General features: G+C 34.7%; 1 protein-coding gene across 5 annotated transcripts in view; it reads left to right on the top strand.

Annotated features, from left to right (window-relative positions):
- The window catches only part of N (neurogenic locus Notch protein), a 246,185-nt gene that overhangs the window by 180,953 nt on the left and 42,534 nt on the right, over positions 1-22,698 (top strand). For all 5 annotated transcript variants that reach the window (XM_088224883.1, XM_088224910.1, XM_088224901.1 and 2 more), the window contains exons 4-7: positions 1,167-1,362; positions 7,366-7,499; positions 20,595-20,757; positions 21,008-21,201. In XM_088224883.1, the coding sequence (XP_088081009.1) occupies positions 1,167-1,362; positions 7,366-7,499; positions 20,595-20,757; positions 21,008-21,201 (687 nt within the window). The remainder of the gene's footprint in view (positions 1-1,166; positions 1,363-7,365; positions 7,500-20,594; positions 20,758-21,007; positions 21,202-22,698) is intronic.

Genomic DNA, 22,698 nt, shown 5'->3' on the forward strand with positions numbered 1-22,698 from the left:
CAGAGAGGGAAAAAAATTATGAGAAGGGAATATGGAAGTCTGGGCATTTACAGGGCTTATGACATGTCATTGGCTGGTTTAAGTGACCACTTTACACACTGTGTAACATTCAATTAACAATTTTCCAATTTCTCAAACATTGTTAAATTAACGACCTGGTAAAATAAGAAGTATAAAAATTGAAAAATTGTTTGCAGGCGTTGCCTAGTAGGTGATTTGATTTGGTTCAGCCGGATGAATCTCACCCACGTGATAAAGGTTTCAGCTCCTTTACTTCACAAAAGTCAACAGATGGAAGAGTTGAGAAAATGTGGATGTTCAAACATGGGCAGAATGGTGAAAGTTACACAGTGTGCCTAGTGGCCACTTAAACCAGCCATTGACAGGTCATAAGCCCTGTAGATGCCTAGACTTCCATATTCCCTTCTCAAAAATGTTTTCCCTCTCCGTTGAAATAAATTTAAATAATGAACGTGCTTAAGTTATCGCAGTCATAAATTGACGCGTGTGTAATCTCTAAGTCATACTAGGCAGCGCCTGAAAATGTTATTTTTTCAATTTCTATACTTCTTCATGGGCCAGGTGGATTTATCAACAATATTTTGAATTTTTGTCCAAATTTTTGTAGACAAGAACTGGATTCAACTCCCTGGGGACCTGTTTATAATAATAAATAAAGAAATAATTCAATTAGATGAATCTCACCCGCATAAATAAAGGTTTCAGCTCTTTAACTTCACAAACATCAACAGATGAAAGAATTGAAGGAATATAGATGTTCAAATATGGGCAGAATGGTGAATGTTACTCGTTATGTGTGTAAAGTGGCCACTCAAACCAGCCAATGACAGCCCTGTAGATGCCTAGACTTCTATATTACATTATCTTAAAGGTTCTTCATCTCGGTTGTAATATGTTAATAATTAATTAATTAATAAAAATAGCAGTTTTGGAATATTTTCCATATTTACACCAGTGAAATTCAAATATGTGATTGCGCAGCAGGATTATACGTCGCGAAACGTAAATATTTTGACATTCAATATTAGGTGTTTACGGAAGGTGAGAAATTGTTATCACGTCGCTTATTAGCACGTCGATAGGTATTTGTGATCGAGCTACTGATGCTCTATCTGATTTTTTCATCCCCCAATCTTCTCCCCCAGGGGCGCTGTGCGAGAGCCAGGACCACTGCGCGTCGCAGCCGTGCCAGAACGGCGCGGACTGCAAGTCCACGGAGGCGGGCTTCACGTGCGCGTGCGTGGCGGGCTTCACGGGCACGACGTGCGACAAGGACGTGGAGGAGTGCGCGCGCCAGCCGTGCCACCGCGGCAAGTGCTTCAACACCCACGGCAGCTACACGTGAGTAATCCCGCCACTTAAATTTTGCGATAAAAGAGAGACATATTAATTTTAAGTTTTATTTATTTTTTTATTAAGTCTGGTCATGTCAAAAGCAGACAGAACCGAAGGGCGTGTATGACAAGATGTATGAATGTGCCAGGATAGAAGTGTGTGGCGGTCTATTCTCTCTGCCTACCCCTACGGGGATATATCGTGATGGTAGTAGCCAAATGTTTGTAGAAATTTTTTTTTATTTCAAATAAATATTTTATTAATTTTTTTTATTTATAAATCATAAAACGCCAAGTATTTTACAAGTATTATAATACGTTGAATTACATTCCCAGGAGTTACAACAACTCAATTCGGGACATAAATAATATTAACATTTAGAAAATAACACATATTGAGAAAAACAAAGAAACAGAACAAGTTTAGCACCTTTATAACTAAATATAGCACAACAATATATACGCCTTAAACGTTTTCTTACACAAGCAAAATAAATATGTAAAAATAAATGCTTTTAAGAATAAAAAAAAGTAGTGAATCTACCAAGGGAGATACGGATACGATCACATGCCATGCAGATGATGCTGCCATAGTGATGATGAGAACATATCCATCTCAGTTAGTAAACATCTGGATGCCTAAGAAATGTCGTATAGTACAATGAACACATGATTATTGGAAACATAATTCGGATATACAAAACGCGTGTCAGACCAAATCATGGTGTATACAACAGAGGCGAGGATAGATAGAGAGAAAATAAAAAATACGAAAAACCAAGTAGAATATAATGGTAAGCTGCGCATAATCGCTTCTATGCACGGTTCGCCCTTGCCGCAGCGTTGTTTGTCGTGCCCGAGACAATGCCGTCCAGCAACGGCGGGGAGTCGAGATGCGGCTGCGGCTGAGAGCACGCTGTACCGGTACAGTATTGAGTATTCACGTGGTTAGAGTTTCGCCGCGGGCGACGAGAGAAAAGGTTCCTCGGAGAGATACGCCATTAGAGGCTCGGCGGCTTACGGAGGTCCGAGAAACCCTCTAGTAAATCAGCCATCTCCGAATTTGGACACAACAATCAGGGTTGCCAAAAATAAAAGACAAATATACTTCTAAATTTGTTGCGACAGAGAGGGAAACATTTTTGATCTTCACAATTTTATTTGACAATGAAAAAGGAATTTTTGTGAAAAATATCATATCAAAATTCAAACAGAAGGTTAAGAAATATGTGTTAAACAACTTATAAACAAAATAAATTATAAATTTGTTGCAACATCGAGGGAATTTTTTTTTAAGAAGGGAATATGGGGGTCTAGGCATATACAGGGCTTATGACCTGTAATTGGCTGGTTCAAGTGGCCAATTTATAAATTGTGTAATATTCACCATTCTGCCTATGTTTGAACATCCACATTTCCTCAACTCTTCCATCTGTCGACTTTTGTGAAATAAAAGATCTGAAACCTTTATCATGTGGGTGAGATTCATCCGGCTGAACCAATTCACCTACTAGGCATCGCCTGAAAACAATTTTCCAATTTTGTATACTTCTTCTTTTACCAGGTAGTTAATTCAACAATGTTTTGAGTATGTCCAAATGCTTGCCCATATTCCCTTATTCCCTTCTCAAAAATGTTTTCCTTCTCTGTTGCAACAAATTTAAATATGAACAACTCTCTAGGGAGAAAATCCAGGCAGTCTGCAAGAATTTGGACATACTCAAAACATTGTTGAAAATTATGTATCCCAACCGTCCATGCACTATGTATCTGCAAGACGTGTTGGGATATTTACTGTACAGCGCCCTTGAGGTGATTTTCACAAAAATGGCGTTTTGTAAGTTATCCACAGTATGAATATGGACATAGTTATTACTAGAATACACGAGAATATGTTTATGTGTGACCTATTTCAAGGTTCAAAATAAATAATAAATAATGAGGAAATTAAGTGGTTTTTTCACATTTTTTTATTGTTAACAGACTATTAAACGAAACCAGCTTTTTTTCGTGTTATCAGTGATTTTTTCAAGTTTTTTTACAAATGTTTTTGAAATTACTTCGCGTGCGACGTCTCGAGTTCTCTTCGCCTTCTTCACGATGAGCTCTGCTGATTCGTCAGTTGACTTACCGTAAACCGAAAACATATCACAACTCTTATCATCGGCTGATTCGGAAGGACTTGTGGCGTCATGCAAAGTAGTTAGTTTGTATTTAAATCATTTTTATTATTTTTTCCGTACATTTACAAGATACTTCGCCTTAAATTTTAATGCCCTAATTCTTACCGCGCGTAAGGATACATTTTTTATATCCAATTTACCGTAGGGGTGAACTTCCTTATTATGTGTAACAGTGACGAGCCGTGCTTTATTTTAAAGGTAATCTATTAAAAATGTTCATTAATTTATACTACATATAAGTACTTACATAACACGTAAGTAATGTAATTATAAATGTCATTTTTTTTGTAATTCTGGGAAAATCAACTCAAACAACAATTATTATTAACCACGCGATAAACGTAGTTTTATTCTACACTATTTTAATACCATACTTGCACAAAAGTTTATTAACAAATACCACAATGACATTCCGCAGGTATTTCCATTATGATCTGTCATTGACAGTACTGTCAAGACTTGAGCACTGGCCGATTTCTTTTAAAATGAATAATGCCTAAAACGGCCACTGCGAACGCCACCTGTCCTATGTGATACATAATATGTCAACGGTATCCCATCAAAGAAAAATAGTCCTTCGGAAATAATGTTCGAAATACTAGTTTCCAAATAGAGAATCTTCTAAAATTATTTGTAATCTGCAAGTTTGTTTTAGTACTAAAAAAGCCGACTTGGGTTAAAGACGAAAAATACAGTGTACTTTTTTGTATGGAAGAATAAGCTGAGGTAATCGGCTAGTTTCATCGTTCAGTAAGAATGGGTTAAGCGCACTTCATAGATATTTTTTGTAGAAAGATATAAACGGTGATTTATAATAAATAACAATTACTTTATTTATTTTCCCATAAACATGGTAACTATAAATTATTATTATTAAAAGTCAAATATAATGGTAAGCTGTGCATAATCGCTTACTTTGACGATTCGCCCCTGCGGTGTAATGGGTCTGATTTTTTAATATATTTTTTTATTTATTTTCTTCCCAACGTTTTGCATAGGGTTGACGTCAATAAAAAATGTACGCATTCAACAAATTTATATACACGCACATATGTGGTTGTTTTTTATTGATAATAGTTTTAAAAACTTCTAACAATTTATTATCACGTCACAAAATAGCTGTAAAATTTCTCTCCTGTAATGTTACGATTTACGAAATTCGTCCTTTTAGACCCAAGCCACAGAATTGTATATACTAAAGCGTCCAACCATAAATGTTCAAACGTACGCAGAATGGTGAATTTACACAGTGTGTAACACGTCATAAGCCCTATAAATGCCTAGACTTACATATTCCCTTCTTTAAAATGATCTTAATCTCTGTTGTAATATATTAATATTATAGCTCCCAAGGGGATTAAATCCAGTTATTGTCTACGAAGATTTAGACAAACTTAAAATATTGTCAATTAAACCAGCTGATTCGAGAAGAAGCACAAAAACTTACAAATACTTTCTTCAGGCGTTGCCTGATGGAAGAATTGAATGAAAATGGATGTTCAAACATATGCAGAATAGTGAATGTTTAAAATGTGTAAAGTGATGACTAAAACCAGCCAATGACAGGTCATAAGCCCTGTAAATGTCTAAGCCATAAGTCGTAATGGGGGGTCTTCGTCTGCAAGCGTTTGGACGCACTCGATATATTGTTATCATTAATATTTCGGTGAAGTAAATAAAGCTGAAGCTTTTTTTATGTTCCATAAAATTTGATTACATTAAAAATATCGGTAACCCTAATCCTTTTATAATCTCTTCAATTTGCCATCTCTCTTCCCCCCACGCAGATCTATGAAAAAAAATTGAGACGGATAATAACATTCTAATTCATCTCAATAAACGGTGTGCTGTCGACGACCACAATTCGGTCAAGCAAAGAGCCGAGTATTAAAAAGGTCAAAGTAATTGACTGGGCATGCGGTTAGCTACAAATTGACGGTTCCGCTTTTTTGCTAACTAGACCATTTCACTGGTCTTACCGCCTAGTAATTCGGACGAACTTTAATAATTTACCGTCTCTTTTACTCTCGGTGATTCGTCGTGGGAAAGAAAGGGATGCGAGTTGAGGGTCATTTATTGTCGAATAATATTGTGAAGTTCATTTAAAATGGCCATCATTTTGTTTGAATAAAATTTTAAGTGAAAACTGTTTTTTTAAATTTATTTATCATTTGTATTCTTGATGTAATATTTTGAAATCGCTGTAAAAATATTTAAAAAATACGATAGAATTGATAAGTTAAGTATACCTTGATAAAGAAGCTTGTGTAGCTTTGAAACCGGTCGGTAGAAAATAAAAAAATGTCGTTAAAAGCAAAGTTGTTTTGAAGGGCAGAATGGTGAGTGTTACACAGTGAGTAAACTGGCCACTAAAGCCAGCCTAGACTTCTTTATCGCCTTTTCTAAAACGTTATTTATCTCTGTTGTAGTATGTTAATATTGTGGAGGACATCACCATCAAGCCGTAAAGTTGGCAGGGTCGAACACCGTTCTGGCCCGCAACGCGTAGCCCGACGCAACGTCAGCTCGGACAAGTAATTAAATGTCGTGCAGCGAAAGAATATGCACATTCCATTCTGGCATTTCATGTCGTCCGTCCCCCAGCTCCTCGCCAGTGTTCGCTATTGTAAATTCCTTCTGTACAAAATTGTAAGGATCTAACTCGTGTGTATCTACTCAGTAAATAACTTCAATTGTAATCCATCTTTCTCATTTAACCTCAAATCAATTCACGCGCACCCATCCATACGATATAAACAGCTTCCCAGGGAGTTAAATCCAGTCCTTGAAATTTTGACCAAATCAAAATGTTGTTAATATTTTTAATAAAAATTATTTTTTTATTTGATTGATTTATTTATTTATTTACACTCTTTATCAAAATACAATTTTATGTTCACTTTGCTCAGCTAACAAGGGTGGGTACATACCCTGTTCCAAGCTAGGCAATTACATTCTAATATATTATAATAGTTAACAAATTAATAGAGAGCACAGACAAATAAAATATAAACTTATTCGTATACACATTTTGATACATATACATACACATACACATATATACACATATATACATATATGGGCACATATATACACATATATACATCTATTGGCGGCCTCCGTGGTGTAGTGGTCAAGACGCTTGACTCACGCACGGGAGTTTCCGGGTTCGATTCCCGGCGAGAACACAAAAATTAAAATGTGATTTTTCTCAAGCCTGGATGCTCTGTGATGTAATTCACCACTGTAATTAGGCCTCCTGGCCTGTTGTGGTGCAAAAAAAAAAGTAAATATATACACACACCCATGCGCATACACATACATTCATTCATAAAAACATAGACAATTTATTTATGCGAAACTTCATGGTTGCCAGATGGCAATAAATATATATTTACAATTATTCCTTATTTTTTATTTTATTTTCGACATCCAGTAAGAATCGCCAATCCGCGGCATGCATCAACCTTTCTGACTCCCTACGACCAATGTCATGAAAGAGCGAGGTCAACACCTTCCGCAACTCGACAACACTCCCGTCTTTCCACGATTCTGGCAAAAGGTTATAGACCTTTTTGCCTACGTAATAGTGTTGTCTCGATGCCAGAACAGTGTTGACCCCTTCACTTAGTATCAGATCCCTATTGGAGTATCTTGTATTGTGGTTGCGGTGGACGCTTAGGTACTTGTCTCTGTTTATGTGTGTAACCACCACCGTTCTCAATATAGACTGTTAAATAATATTCCGTACTCTGAATTCTGATTATGGTCTTAAAGTTTCCTTTTAAACAGTGAAATTAATATTGTGATTCTGTGCGTTTTTCCAGATGCATGTGCGAGGCGGGCTACACGGGGAAGGACTGTGAGAGTGAATACATCCCCTGTGAGCCTTCGCCCTGCACCAACGGAGGCACCTGCCGGAGAATCGAACCGCTGTCCTACGAGTGCGAGTGTCCAGACGGTGAGTCCACTAAGCCCCGATCCCATTTCTTATTCATAATTTTATTGGAGAATTACACTGCCGTTACAAAATGAAAAAATAAATATATGGATATATATTCTTTTTTAATTAGGAATATCAACAAGTAATACCTGTAAAAAAAATATAATTAATAAAATATACCATTACACCACGAGGCCGACAAAGTGGTCTGTGTATTTGTCTACCATGCAAGAGGTCTCGGGTTCGATTCCCGATATGGTTGATATTAAAACACACCAGTTTGACACAAACTACTTGACTAAAATTGAGACCTTAAAAACTGTGCACAAAATAACACTGGGAAACATACAAGACGACGACATAATATTAGTCAAAAATGCTGACATACACAAATATAACACCAGACAACAACACTATCATATTGAAAAAGCAAAGACAAACACAGGACAGTCAAAAATACTACATAATGGACTTAAACACTACAACGACCTACCTTACTACTTGAAAACTTTTACTGGAGACAAATTTAAAATTAATCTGAAAAAGCACATGATGACTGAACTAACTAGACTAGACGAGACATAAAATGACTAGACAATATTAAATTTCTAATGTAACCCTAACGGGTTTTTTAAAATTGTAAATAAATAAAAAAAAATATATAAATATTTTGAAAGTGTCTTTACACTCGAATATTTCATAGTCCTTGGACTGGCACCTGAAGCATAAGACTGATCATCTTACCTTCATGTAACAAAAATGATCAAGATACGCCGCGATTGGTGTACCAATGCAGTGCCCTATACCGGAAAGGGAATGATGATGAAAATATACAAAGAATAAAACCAATGACAGATATCCACAGAAATACATTAAATACTCGTACAATACATGCTAGTGTGTTTGTGTGAGTGTAAGTGTGTGAGTGTGTGGGTGAGTGGGTGTTATAATGAAATGAGGGTAAACACGTGTGTAAATATTATTTCACAAGTGTCAAAAATATATAAAGTATTAAGAATTAGAAATAAAATAAGATTTTATTATAGAAACTAAGTATAAGACTTTTTTTTGTTTTAAAACGCTACTACTGCCATCACCATCGATAATCCTGTTGCTCAATCACAAATAACTATCGACGTGCTAATAAGCGACGTAATAACAATTTCTCATCATGGTAGTTTATCTTATTCGCGATCACAATGCAACATCCGTGAACACTTAATATCAAATGTCAAAATATTAACGTTTCGCGACGTGTAATCCTGCTGCGCAATCATCATTATCATTCGCTTTCCTCACGTAATGGTGCATAGGGCACTGGATTGGTACACCTATCGCAGCATATCTAGATCAATTTTGTTCCATGAAGGTAAGGTGATCCGTCTTACGCTTCAGGTACCAGTCCAGGGATTATGAAAATATTCTAGTGTGAAAACACCCTTTTAAACAAATATTTCATATCAACCATGTCGGGAATCGAATCCGAGACCTCTTGCATGGTAGGCAAACGCGCTGACCATTACACCGCGAGGCCGACAATGTGCAATCATATATTTAAATTTCGCCGGTGTAAATATGGAAAATATTCCAAAAATGCTATATTTATTTATTTATTTATTTATTATCACGATATTTACTGCATTTAGTTGGCAAGCCAAATGTCAAGAAAAGCAGTCGCCATAGTAATTGTAATTTAATTTTCACTTTTTTGTATTAGATACTCCTTACTATTTTGCAAATACAATATATTGTATTATTGTTATCAAAAACATTTTTCACTTTGTGGTATGACATTTTACACTTATTTGTTTATAAATTTGTATAAACCACTTAATTTTTTTTTAAATTACACTTCGACCGGTTTCGAGGTTACTACCCATCGTCAGGAATTAAACTAACTTATAATTACACGCGTTGCTATTTGTATAATAAAATATTGTATGAAAGAGACAGAAAATTGAAAGAAAGAGAGAGAAAGAAGATAAAATAAATCGTAACGGGAATAGTTTTAAAAGAGGATTCGAAGTTAAATTTGATTAATTATTTATTATTTGAAGTTTTTGATTAATGGCTTTACTAATTTCTAATGAAAAAAAAAGTAGAAAATTTTTTTTTTTTCTGAAATCACATGAATTATACATAGCTTGTAAAAGCTTTAAAATGGATAACTCAAAAAATTACATTAATTAGAAAATAATATTTTGTACATTGAGAAAATGGGAATCAAGTTGTGGTAGAGCGGGGTGCGAACCTAGGACCTTCGATCCATCCGACACTAGCCACGGGACCACAACCCGGTTGATGAACACTTTTTAAAGTATAGTGGTTTCAAACAAAGTAAAACATTTATCTTATTTTATTTATTTTATTTTATTTTTATTTATTTGGATAACTAACAGCTATAATTATATCATATTTATATAACAAAACAAATAACAAATAAGCCAATTACAGGTTTTCACAAGTAGCATCACAGTAAGTTAAAAAAGATTCTCGAACATAATATGAATAGTAATTAAATGTAAATTTAAAAGAAAAGAAAAAAATACTACGAGTTATTTCGAAAGCAAACGCCGCACGTTATTAAGATTATTTTCAAATAAATCTATGTTAAATGATTTATTAATTACATTAAAATTATTAAAAGTTCGCCATAAATATGAATTTTGCCTATAATTAGATGAAACAAGAGGTATGTGAAGAAGAGGGTTATTTCTTAAAACTTTGGAAGGAACATTGATAGAAAGTTTGCAAAGTAGTTCAGGACAGTCAATTGAACCGGAGGCAATTTTAAGTAAATAAATTATATCCGCTATTTCACGACGTTTTCGCAGAGGCAGTAGGTGATGTTTTTTACATATATGAATATACTGGTCAGATTTAAACTCAAGTTTCAACCGGAAACACATGAACTTTACGATTTTTTTTTGAATATTTTCAATGCGTGATATCTGCACATTGTACATTGGATTCCATATTATATCTTAAGTGAATAATCGTTCTAAATTATCTAAACGAAAACCATTTTTATTGACATGCAAAATTTCTACACACGTTTCTTGATTAAATTCATGGTTTTCGGATATAAGATGATTTGCGAATTCTGAAAAATTATTATTACTCAGACATCTTATTTGTTCTTTGATTCTAACTTTAAACTTACGTGAAGTTTTTCCAATATAGAAATTTGGGCAATTTAAACAATTTAATTTATAAATTCCCGAATGATTTAATTTATCATCCTTATCTTTACAATTTGTTAATATTTTACCTATGTCATTATTAGTATAAAAAGCTGGCCTAATATTGTTAGGTAAAATTTGTGCTATATTATTAGAAAATGAATTAATGTACAAAATTCTACGCCAGTTCTCATTTTTATTGGAAATATTTTGGGAACTGTATAAGTATTTTTTCCTATAGTTTAATTTAAGTTTTTTATTCAAAATATTGTCAATTAAATTTAGTTCATAGCCATTATTGAAAGCAATACTCTTTATAGTATTTAATTCTTAGTCAAAATTATAATTAATAATAATAATTATTATAATAATAGCAATATATTGTATTATTTATTATAGTAAACGCCGATTTTTCGCCAGTGAACTGTATTTATTTGCAAGGAAAACAGAAAACAAACCGACACGAGCGTTGACTTAGAGATTACACACGCGTTGACTTATGACTGCTATAACTAAAGCATCTTCATTATTGTTCATTGTGATCGCTCAAATGCTTAGCGTGTTTTTAAGCACGACGATAGCTAATTGTGATTTGAGCTACTGATGTTGTGATCATTGGTTTGTATGTTCCTGATAATTTTACCTAAGACAGCGTCAGAATGTATTGTTTCATATTCCAATATGCGGTACCGACCCGCCGACTTAAGAACTGTATTCTTCATCCGCTCCGTCACGAAGTAATAAAAAATTACGCTTTTATTAGGGATCATCGAATTAACGTTATAAATTCGCGATACTGATCTCTAGCGTTTATCGTCGATATAATATAGAGCACATAGATAAAATCTACCACCGCTAACGACACAGGATACCGCCTCATCAATAACGGGTGCTTTTTTTGTCGTGATAAAACTTTCGATCGGTAATACTGTATTATGGATAACTTATATAGCGCCATTTTCGTAATATAATACCTCAAGGGCGCTTTGCAAAGTGATTATATAAAGATATAAATTTAATTTTAACTTTTTAATTTAAGAAAAATAATGTACTTTGTCATCGCATGCTAAGAATTTATTCAAATGATTTAGAGAACAAGTGGGTTTTAAGTTTCTTCCGAAACATCACTTCACTCTCACAGTTTCGGACTTCTGCTGGGAGAGCATTCCATGCCGTGGGGCCTGCGACCGCAAATTCACGTTCGCCGAATTTAGTGCGCTGTTTGCGTAGAGGTATAATAACTCTTCCTTTCGACGTAGATGTAGCTGATCTAAGCGTTAGACGTCTGTCAGCTAGTTCATCTGGAATGCAGAGTTCCCTTAGATATTCCGGAGCAGAGTTGTGCAGTGACTTATACATAAGCCAACAGAGTTTATATTCCACCCTCTGTGGAAAACGTAGCCAGTGCAATTCCCGAAGTAGTGGAGTGATATGACTAAACTTAGAGATTCCAAAAATAAGTCTCGCTGCGGCATTCAATACAGACTGTAGACGAGTCATTTTATTCATTGGTAGACCTGCGTAGATACCATTACAATAATCGACTCTAGACACTACAAACGCATTTATTAATTGACGGGCGGCATCAACTGAAATTGTGGGGCGTGTTGGAAAAGTATGGAGTAAACAATAAACTTATTCGTGCAGTATCGTCTCTCTATGAGGAGTTCAGCGTGTGTAAGAGTTAATGGGGGATTTACATCTTGGTTTGCGATCTCAAAAGGCGTGAAACAGGGATGTGTAATGTCACCATGGTTGTTTAATCTGTACATGGACAACTGTATGGAAGAAATAGAATGTATGGGTATTGGAGCGAAAATTGATAATTTTTCAGTAAGCTGCTTGTTGTATGCTGATGATGCAGTTCTGTTAGCAAGCAGCAAGAATTATTTGCAACAGATAGTCTCTAGAATGTATGATGTATGCCTGGAATTGGCGATGAACGAAAGTAAGTCAAAAGTGATGGTATTTGAAAGGGATAGTGAGGTTACTGACTGCATAATAAATGTAAACAGCGAATGTCTCGAACAAGTAGAAGAATTTGTGTATATGGGAAGTACGTTTTCAAGAGATGGAAGAGTAGAAAAAGATGTTAAAGGAGAGTGAATGCGGGCAACAAAATGAACGGAGCACTAAGCACAGTAATTGCTAGTAAGAATATCTCAATCGAAGCTAAACTGGCAGTGCACAACGGAGTTTTAGTCCCAACACTTATGAATATAAGTGAAACACGGAACTGGCAGAGGAAGGATGAAAGCCGAGTGAACGCGGTTGAAATGCGATCTCTTAGACGAATGTGTGGGAAATCAATGTATGACAGGGTTACGAATGATGAAATCAGGCGAGAGTGTAAATCTGAGTCAAGTATAATTGATGAGATTAAGAAAGGGTCTCTGAGATGGTTTGGTCAAGTAGAACGAATGGACGACGAAAGAATGGTAAAACAAGTATATATGGCGAAAATGAACGGTAAAGTGAGACGGGGACGACCAAGGAAGACGCGGCATTATCAGATAAACCAAAATCTTAAGTCTGGTCATGTCAAAAGCAGACAGAACCGAAGGGCATGTATGACAAGATGTATGAACGTGGAAGAAGCTAGGAATGTATGCCAGGATAGACGTGTGTGCCGGTCCATTCTCTCCGCCTACCACTACGGAGAAATGGCGTGATGGTAGTGGTAGTGGAAAAACTTACGGAAAAAGTTTTGACAGAAACAATTTCACAAAATATGTCAGTATTTATCCTAAATCAATGGAAGACTTCTTTATCGACCGAAATCAGAGCTTGTAACTGTAGTGTGTTATATTTTTAAGTATTGCCCGTAGGTGTCCCTCTTTTATCAAAAGTTAAGGCTGTATTCCAAATTACCATCAGTATTCCAAATATGCTTCTTTTCCTCTACATTTTCAAGAAACTTTGCCGTATAATGCTCTAATTTTCACCGCGCGTAAGAAAACACTTTTTTCACCTCGTTTCCCGTAGGGTTGACGTTCCTCGCTTAAGTTGTATCAGGGTAAAAAAAACACCCTGTACATCTACACAGGTACCAGCCGTGCCTTGCGGTTATGAGATGAGGAATGAGGATCCCAGAGTCGCCATAACCGCTCGGTCACACGCACACGGTCGGTCGGACGATGTCGTGCCACGCCCGAGGCTTCGGTCTTCGGTTCGGCTCCTCGCCCTCCGCGCTGGCTGTGTACTGTGTACCATCCATTACACGGACACAACTAGATCGCATTATTAGCGTTCGCGTCGTGAATTTGTGATTATTTTATAATAGCATCGGGAAATGCTAAATTGACTGAGTAACGAATGTCTTGAACTATAGTCCTTAAAATATACCTTGATTAGAATGGCAGTTGTCAGCAAAAGTGACGACATAACTTTGTAGTAACGTCTAAGGAGTGATTTATACACGAAAAATCATTCGTATCTGGATTGTCTTATTTTTTTTTAATACAATGCTTGACATATAAATCAATAAAATCAGCTTTAAAACTAAAAAAAAAAAAAAAAAACCTAATTATTAACGACGTTTTTACAAGGTTTTTTGCAAAAATGTTAGAGATGGGAAAAATTGATTAAATAAAAAAATATTTCATTTGATGTTGTTCATTAAAAAAAAATACAAATGTCTTCTTTTTTGGTGAATAATTATCATAAACACACTATAATAGGCTTGTTTTTACTTATATAAAATGACATAACTTTGTTGGAACGCCGTTCTTTCGCTGTCCATTCGCTCTACATGTCCGAACCAACGCAGCACACCTTTCTTGATTCTGTCGATAATGCTTGTCTCAGCCTTACACAGTTCACGGATCTCGACATTTGTGCACCTATCATACATCGTTTTACCACACATTCGCCAAAAATACACTATAAATTTAAAGCGTATTTTTACGATTCTTATGATTATAATTATCAATGTATTCAAAACGTGTTTCGAACGATGAAATATTATCATCTGTGTCTAGTATACGAGATTTAGGTATTATACTTGACACTAAACTTTCTTTTACAATTCATATTGAACATGTTATCAATAAATCCTTAAAACTCCTTGTATTTATTAACAGAAGTACAACTGACTTCAAAAATATCAATACCCTTAAAACTCTCTTCTGTTCCCTAGTTTGCCCGCGCCTAGAGTATTCCTCTGTTATCTGGTCTCCATAATATGATGTTCACTTCAAAAATATTGAACCAGTTCAACATCGATTTTTAAGAAAAAAGGCTGGTGGTTGGGCTTATCCAGAGACCAATATGCGTAACAAAGACCGTCGAAATAAATCCGACCTTCTAGTCCTATTTAAAATTCTCAACTCACTCTTAGATGTGCCTGAACTACTGAGCTCGATAAAATTAAATATCCCAACTAGAAACCTCAGACAAAACTTACTCTTTCATACCGATAACCATAGAACTAACTATGGTTTTCTTTCCCCTATGCCTAGAATTTTCAGGTCTGCCAACAAACATACCAGTCTTGATTTCTTTGATACCAAGTTGTCTTCTTCAAATTCAATTATAAACACCTCTCTCCCGCTTCCACTCCCACCAAGTCTACTCTACCATCGTGTCTATCTAGTTTCCTTTATAATCATTAAATATGTATAAATATGTCCTTAAAAATGCCCATTGGGCGTATATATAAATAAATAAATGTTTTCATTGATAATTTTTGCGTTTAAAATGAGCATATACTAAACGGCTCGCAGTTGGCATCACGTCATTTTGATGCCACGCGTTATGGCCGCCGACTGCCCTTTCAAAAAACATTGAGCCTTACTCATAAACTTGGTATATCATCCTTTTTACAGTGGTACAATAAGTGATACTCTTCATCTCCTTTGTTGTGTGTATATCAATAAAAGAATTCATTTCACGAGAGCCAAGCCTGTCAATCACAGTTATTCCATATTTATCTAAGTAGGAATATTATCCGCCTCGTTCAGCATGGTCGCGCGGTGGTATAACAGTATGAACGAGTCCTTTGTTCGAACTCCGGCGACGTCAATGCTGTTACTGTACTCTGCCTTAGTGCCTTATAACATGCGTATTTATAATTTAACCATCTCTTTTAGTGTAAATGCCATGTCGTCTGTCAGAAACGCATCTCAAATCAAGATTCGACTTGTTTAACCCACGGGGGTCTGTGTACCCTTATTCAATTAGCCGCATCGCTACATCGCCAGTGCAAATCTCCCAAAATATCAAACTGATAAACTTCAATCTGTTTTCAATGAAGCAGCATGTCTTATTACGGGAGTAAAAAAAATATTCTCACATCTCACGACAAGTAAATGGAAATTTCGTTAGTGTTGTCAGGGTGGTATTTTTTTTTACCCTACTTTGCTCATCTAATGAGAGAACTAATGAAAATTGGACCTCGGATTAAACAACTCCGTGGTGGACATTTAACCGACATTATCTTTAAAACATCAAATATTATTTAACATGATATAAAAATATCCGTTTTATGTAAAATATTTTTTTTTTATAAATTATGTTTAAAGTTCATTAACTTAATTACTCTTTTTAAATGACCCTTCACTTATCTACTCTGTTGTGTCAATCAATTCTTCCGCGTGCACAAAAAAATTTTAGAGAAATTTACAGATTGGTTTTTTTTTTTTTACCTTACATTTGTGTTATGATTATATTTTTCCCATCGTGCAACATTACGCGGCGACATCACGAATGCGCGCGGCGGAAGTGGGGCATAGTGGGGGGGGGTTTTGGACACAGTCCGATGTATTGAAATATGATTCTACGCTCCTTCTGGACTATTCTTAATCCTATGTATACATATATATAAATATATGTAGCTAGAACAGGAATAACGCGTATAATATTACTATACGGCAATGGCCCCAGTACTGTGTTTAGCTGTTGATAGTGTCGCCAGAGCACACTGTATACAATAATATTATTATGTACGCCGTAGTCAGGTCCCCCATCGTCTGCAGTATCTGGCTACCAGATGCGTGTGAACCATTTTTTATACACCCGTTACTTGCGGCGGCTTAACAGGGTGACCATGTAGCGATAAATAATACTGTTAAAATAATTTTTGTGTTTCAATTAATAAATATTTATTATATTTATTAACTTAACTGTATAACTGCTGAAATAGCGCGGAAAAAGTAAAGAATAACAAAAAGTTGAACTAATTTTATTTAAAAAAATAATTAATAGATATGGACAAAGCGTGTTTTTATGCAACCCCGTGGACAAAATACATTTTGATGCGTTTCAAAACTAGAGATGTAAGGTCGGTAGTATACCATTGGTAGTAAAAACTAATGTAAGAAACGTATTCTACTGTATAATACGGTAGAATACGGTAGTTTTCGGCACTTTTGGTAAAAAAAGGTTTTCTTAATAAAATGGCTGTATTATAACTTAACAATATTTTTAATTTGTCCAAATTTTTGTAGACAAGGACTGGACTTAACTCCCTGGGGAGCTGTTTTTATTAACATATTACAACAGACATGAAGAAAATTTAAGAGAAGGTTATATAGAAGTCCAGACATCTACAGGACTTAGGTGTGTAAAGTGGCCACTTAAACCAGCCATTGACAGGTCATAAGCCCTGTAGATGCCTGGACTTCTATATTACCTTCTCTTAAATGTTCTTCATCTCTGTTGTAATATGTTAGTATAATCACTTGATAAATAATATTTTAATATTATACCATTGGCATATTATAGTAAGAAACTCTATCTGTGTAAAAAAAACCGTCAGAATACGGTATTTTTCTGTTGTTTTCATAAAAAAACATTCAATTTTTTTAAATTCCGGTTTAACTACTTATTAGTAATATTTCATTATTTTCGTCCATAACGCACTGCCTCATTTCAGTTCATAGGGCACTGTTTAATATTGTTAGTTTTTCGCCCTTCTCATGTAAAATTTTCTGTGGTTCTGTGAAAATCAACTCGAAAAACAATTATCATTAACCACGCGATATACGTTGCTTTATTGTACACTATTTTTATACAATACTTTTACAACAGTTTATTAACAAATACTACAATGACATTCAGCAGTAACTGTCAACACTGAGCACTGGCCGATTCCTTTTAAAAGGAATAATGCCAAAAACGGCCACCGCGAACGCCACATGTCCTATGTGATACATAATATGTCAACAGTATCCTATCAAAGAAAAATTGTCCTTCGGGAATAATGTTCGAACTACTAGTTTCCAAATAGAAAATCTTCAAATAATATTTGTAATCTTCTAGCTAGTTTTAGTTCTAAAAAAGCTGACTTGAATTAAAGATGTAAAATATAGTGTAGTCTTTTGTATGGAGGAATAAGCTGAGGTAATCGGCTGGTTTGATCGTTCACTGAGAACGGGCTGGGCGCTGGGCGCACTTTATAGATATTTTTTGTATGAAAATATAAACGGTGATTTATAATAAATAACAATTATTTTATTTATTTTCCTATAAACATATTCACTATTAAATATTATTTTCGGAAGTCAAATATTATGGTAAGTTGTGCATAATCTCTTATTTCGACGATTCGCCCCTGACGCCCCAAAACGGCAGATAAAACTGTGCGCTTTTAAGTCCTTTTGGATGGTTCTAGCTCCTATAAGAAATAACGTATCGAAAAAACAGAACCATAAAGCTACGCTGTGTAAAATAATAATTGTTCTTGTTCTATATAATCTAGGGAGAAAATACAGGAATACGTTTGTATGTAGAAAATTCAGACCGCGTTTCCTCTTTAAGATTATATGCGGTACATTCTTCTCTCTGTCCAGACGGATAAAGAATACAGTTGTGTGTGAAATAGAACCAGAATCCCGGATGAGTGGTTTTGACCCGTTATGGCCGAAACTGTTTTTATTTTATTTTAAAGGACCTATAATAAATTAATCAATATGATTTTCACGTCATCATTTTATCTCGAAATATATTATTAGATATTTAGTTATTAAGATCGACGGATTGTAAAATCAAGTTCGCGGCGTCACGAGTTCAAGTCGGTGAATTTTTCTGACATTAAAAAAGAGAACCCCGTACCCTTCAATACACGCTAAACATGACTACTTGGAAACCGGAAATCCATCACAACACATAATTGATTCGCTCCTCTTAACCTGTGACGTTTCAAAGTAGTTAATTCTAATTATTTTTTTCATTCATTTTCGTGAATCTTCACAATGCAATTTTTAAACACTCTAATTTTTAACAAAACATTTAGCACTGAACTCCTCATTCTGATTTAATAATAATAATAATAATAATAATAATAATATTGTTTGGATAATTTATGTAGCTCCATTTTTGTGAAAATTACCTCAAGGGCGCTGTACAATAAATAATAATCCCAGCACGTCTTGCAGCTACAGAGCGCATGGACGGTTGGGATTCTAGTTCCTCGTCTTCAATTATGATATATAACAATTATGATATATAGGAGCTAGATAACAGCACGTCTTGCAGCCACAGAGCGCATGGACAATAAGAAATCTAGCCCCTATTTACATTTTTATTTTTAAAAAAAATATTTGACAATGAAGTTTAACTGACATTTTAAAAAACGAAATAAAAAGTAAATTTATAAAAATAGAAATTAGATAACAAGTCATGCAGCTACAGAGCGCATGGACAATAAGAAATCTAGCCCCTATTTACGTTTTTATTTTTAAAATTTTATTTGACATTGAAGTTTTTAAGTGACATTTTAAAAAACGAAATAAAAAGCAAATTTATAAAAATAGAAGTTAGATAACAAGTCTTGCAGCTACTGAGCGCATGGACGGTTGAAATTATAGACCCCATTTACTAAATTTAGATTTTTGATATATTTATTTAAAAAAGATAAAATATGTTTTATCAACAATATTTTGTGTATTTTCATATGTTTGTAGACAAGGCCGGATTCAACTCCCAATTTTTTCATAAAAAGTATTGTATTACGAAACGAAAATTGAATAGTATAATAATTCTCGGTTTGCATGTAAGTGTGGTAACCCTACAGAACTTGGAAACAATTTGTCCCTCCATCCTTGAGATGAAATGTGTTTACACTTGAATGTTATGAGATTTTTGTTTATCAAAGAGCTGTGTTTGTTAATTTCTTCCTTACAAGTTATCTACACCAATTAATGAATATTATACCATGCAAGGGAGCGATTTGCTGAATTAAATGAAAATGGATAAATTCTGTTTTATTTTTTTCAATTTCTATACTTCTTCATGGACCAGGTGGATTTATCAACAATATTTTGAGTTTGTCCGAATTTTCATAGACAAGGACTGGATTAAAATCCCCGGGGAGCTGTTTATCTTAACATATTATAACAGAGATGAAGAACAAGATATCCAGTCCTTGTCTACGAAAATTTGGACAAACTCAAAATATTGTTGATAAATCCACCTGGTCCATAAAGAAGTATAGAAATTGATAAAATAACATTTTCAGGCGTTGCCTAGTATGTAGGTGAAATAATTTAATTAGATGAATCTCACCCGCATAAATAAAGGTTTCAGCTCTTTTACTTCACAAACATCAACAGATGAAAGAATTGAAGGAATATAGATGTTCAAATATGGGCAGAATGGTGAATGTTACACAGTGTGTAAAGTGGCCATTTAAACCAGCCATTGACATGTCATAAGCCCTGTAGATGCCAAGACTTCTATATTACCTTCTCTTAAATGTTCTTCATCTCTGTTGTAATATGTTAATATAAACAGCTCCCCAGGGAGTTGAATCCAGTCCTTGTCTACGAAAATTTGGACAAACTCAAAATATTGTTGATAGCGTTCTATCCTTTCTGCCTACCCCTGCAGCGAATCGTCATGATGATTGGTTTGTTTGATATTATAAACATTCTTATTTTTTTAAAACGTATTCACATATCTTCCTTGCGTTAATGTTGATAATTTTTTGCAGGTTTCCGCGGCAGGGATTGCGAAGAGAACATCGACGACTGTCCGGGAAACCACTGCCAAAATGGCGCCACCTGCCTCGACGGCATCAACAAGTACCAGTGCAAATGTTCTCCCACCTTTTCCGGCGAACTTTGTGAGGCGGACGTGGACGAGTGCTCTCTCAAGTAAGTCTCAAAGTCCTAAATTCTAATTCTTAAATCGGGCAACGGATGGGCTAAAGCGCATTCTACAGATGGTCTAAAGCAGTGGTGTCCAACCGGTAGTTAGTGAACTAGATTAATTTTACGTAGCTGTTAATATATATTTTTTAAATATCTCAATTTAGGAATGTGCAAGCATGTGTTGAGGGAGTTCATCCCCTGTTTTTTAGTGTTTAATCTTTGTATTGATTGCGCAACATGTTTGATTTCTCAGACCGATGGTGTGTCAGAATGGCGCCACTTGTATCAACACAATGGGCGGGTTCTCCTGCATCTGCGTCAATGGCTGGACGGGTCCCGTGTGCTCTGTGAACATCGACGATTGCGCGGGAGCCGCTTGCTTCAACGGGGCAACCTGTATCGATCGAGTCGGGTCCTTCTACTGTCGCTGTACTCCCGGGAAAACTGGTGAATATAAAATATTTTTATCCCGTTGTGTCTATGTAGATTTAAAACTGTGGCTAACTCACAATGATATTTAAAAAAAATATAAATAATAATCAATATATTTCATAAATGGTACATGTTTTTTTAAATCTATACAAATCTACTTTATACATCTAGTAAATGTTATAACTGCAACTCGCCAAAAAAAGAGACTTACACTGTTTTCGTTATTTATTTATTAGAATTTATATAATTTTGAATACACGAGTAAATGAGAAAAAAAAACTTACAGGATTTAAATGGAAAAACAGAAAATAATAATACATTCATACTAATTACAATTGAAAGCAGTTTTTACACTTGTTCAATAAATTTCTTTAAATTTACTTTGAATTTATGTATTGATATATTAGTTTTAATAGTTTTTAGTTCATTGGGGAGATTATTGTAATTTTTGACACCTTTGAAGACAAAGCTATTTTGACCATGACTTGTGTGCACTTAGGGATTTTAATATTATTTTGGTATCTGAGTGACTTATTCATCTAAAATTCTTTTATTTTTTCTTCATTATAAATTTGTATAGTGGAATTTATTTTATAAATAGTGTCTACTGTATGAACTTTAAATAATTTATATAGAATTTCCGTATTGAATTTTCTAATACGCTTAACTAGTTCACTAATATGGTCTTTCCATTTTAAGTTTTGGTCTATGTAACTATATACACCAAGATATTTAATTTTATCTGTTGTATCAAGTACTGAACATGTTAGATCGCAGTTAGTTTTGTTGCAATTGCTTTGGTGATATGGAACCGTGGAGTACAATCCCAATTTCCTGTTGCACTTTTAATGTTTTCAAGAGATGTAATATCTTTTTCTGCCTCATAATATGGTGATTGTTACGATATTTCGGCTACAAGGCTCTTGGGTTTGATTCCTACAGGTCAAGATGAAGTTCTTTTTTGGGTGCAGAGTGACACACCCACAAACATGAGGAACTGAGATAATAATTATTTAGGGTGTTTAAACCGGTAATGATAAGAGCAGTGCTATTCATTAACCATTTCTAGAATACATATTTTGTGTTGATTTACGTCTTGCGACTGTATTTTATGTCATTTTTAAAGATAATTATTCTGTTGTATTTGAAAAAACTGAGCGGAAGACTGATCTGCCAGTGTAGGTTATAACGATAATATTGTGACATAAGACTTATTAATAAGGTCATACTAAACGAAAATATGAAACCAATTATTCAGAGATGGCGCTTTTATATTTTTTTATTGAAAAATGCCATTTTTACGTTTATTTTCAGTGGAAATTTTACAAAACTTGGTTTGCGGAAACTTTACCCTATATTAATTGTAACAAATACCATAACAATATAATTTAGGTTCTTTTCACAAAATGGTGTACAAAACAAAAAATAAGATAAACAATCGCAACTATGAGTAAGAGGGAGGTAGATCAACCCTCCCTCCCCGGTGATGTGTAGCTAGTACACATTGCTTCT

The sequence above is a fragment of the Micrasema longulum genome, unplaced genomic scaffold (genome assembly GCF_059751315.1).
Source record: "Micrasema longulum isolate JH-2025_06_02 unplaced genomic scaffold, ASM5975131v1 h1tg000034l, whole genome shotgun sequence".
NCBI lineage: Eukaryota > Metazoa > Arthropoda > Insecta > Trichoptera > Brachycentridae > Micrasema > Micrasema longulum.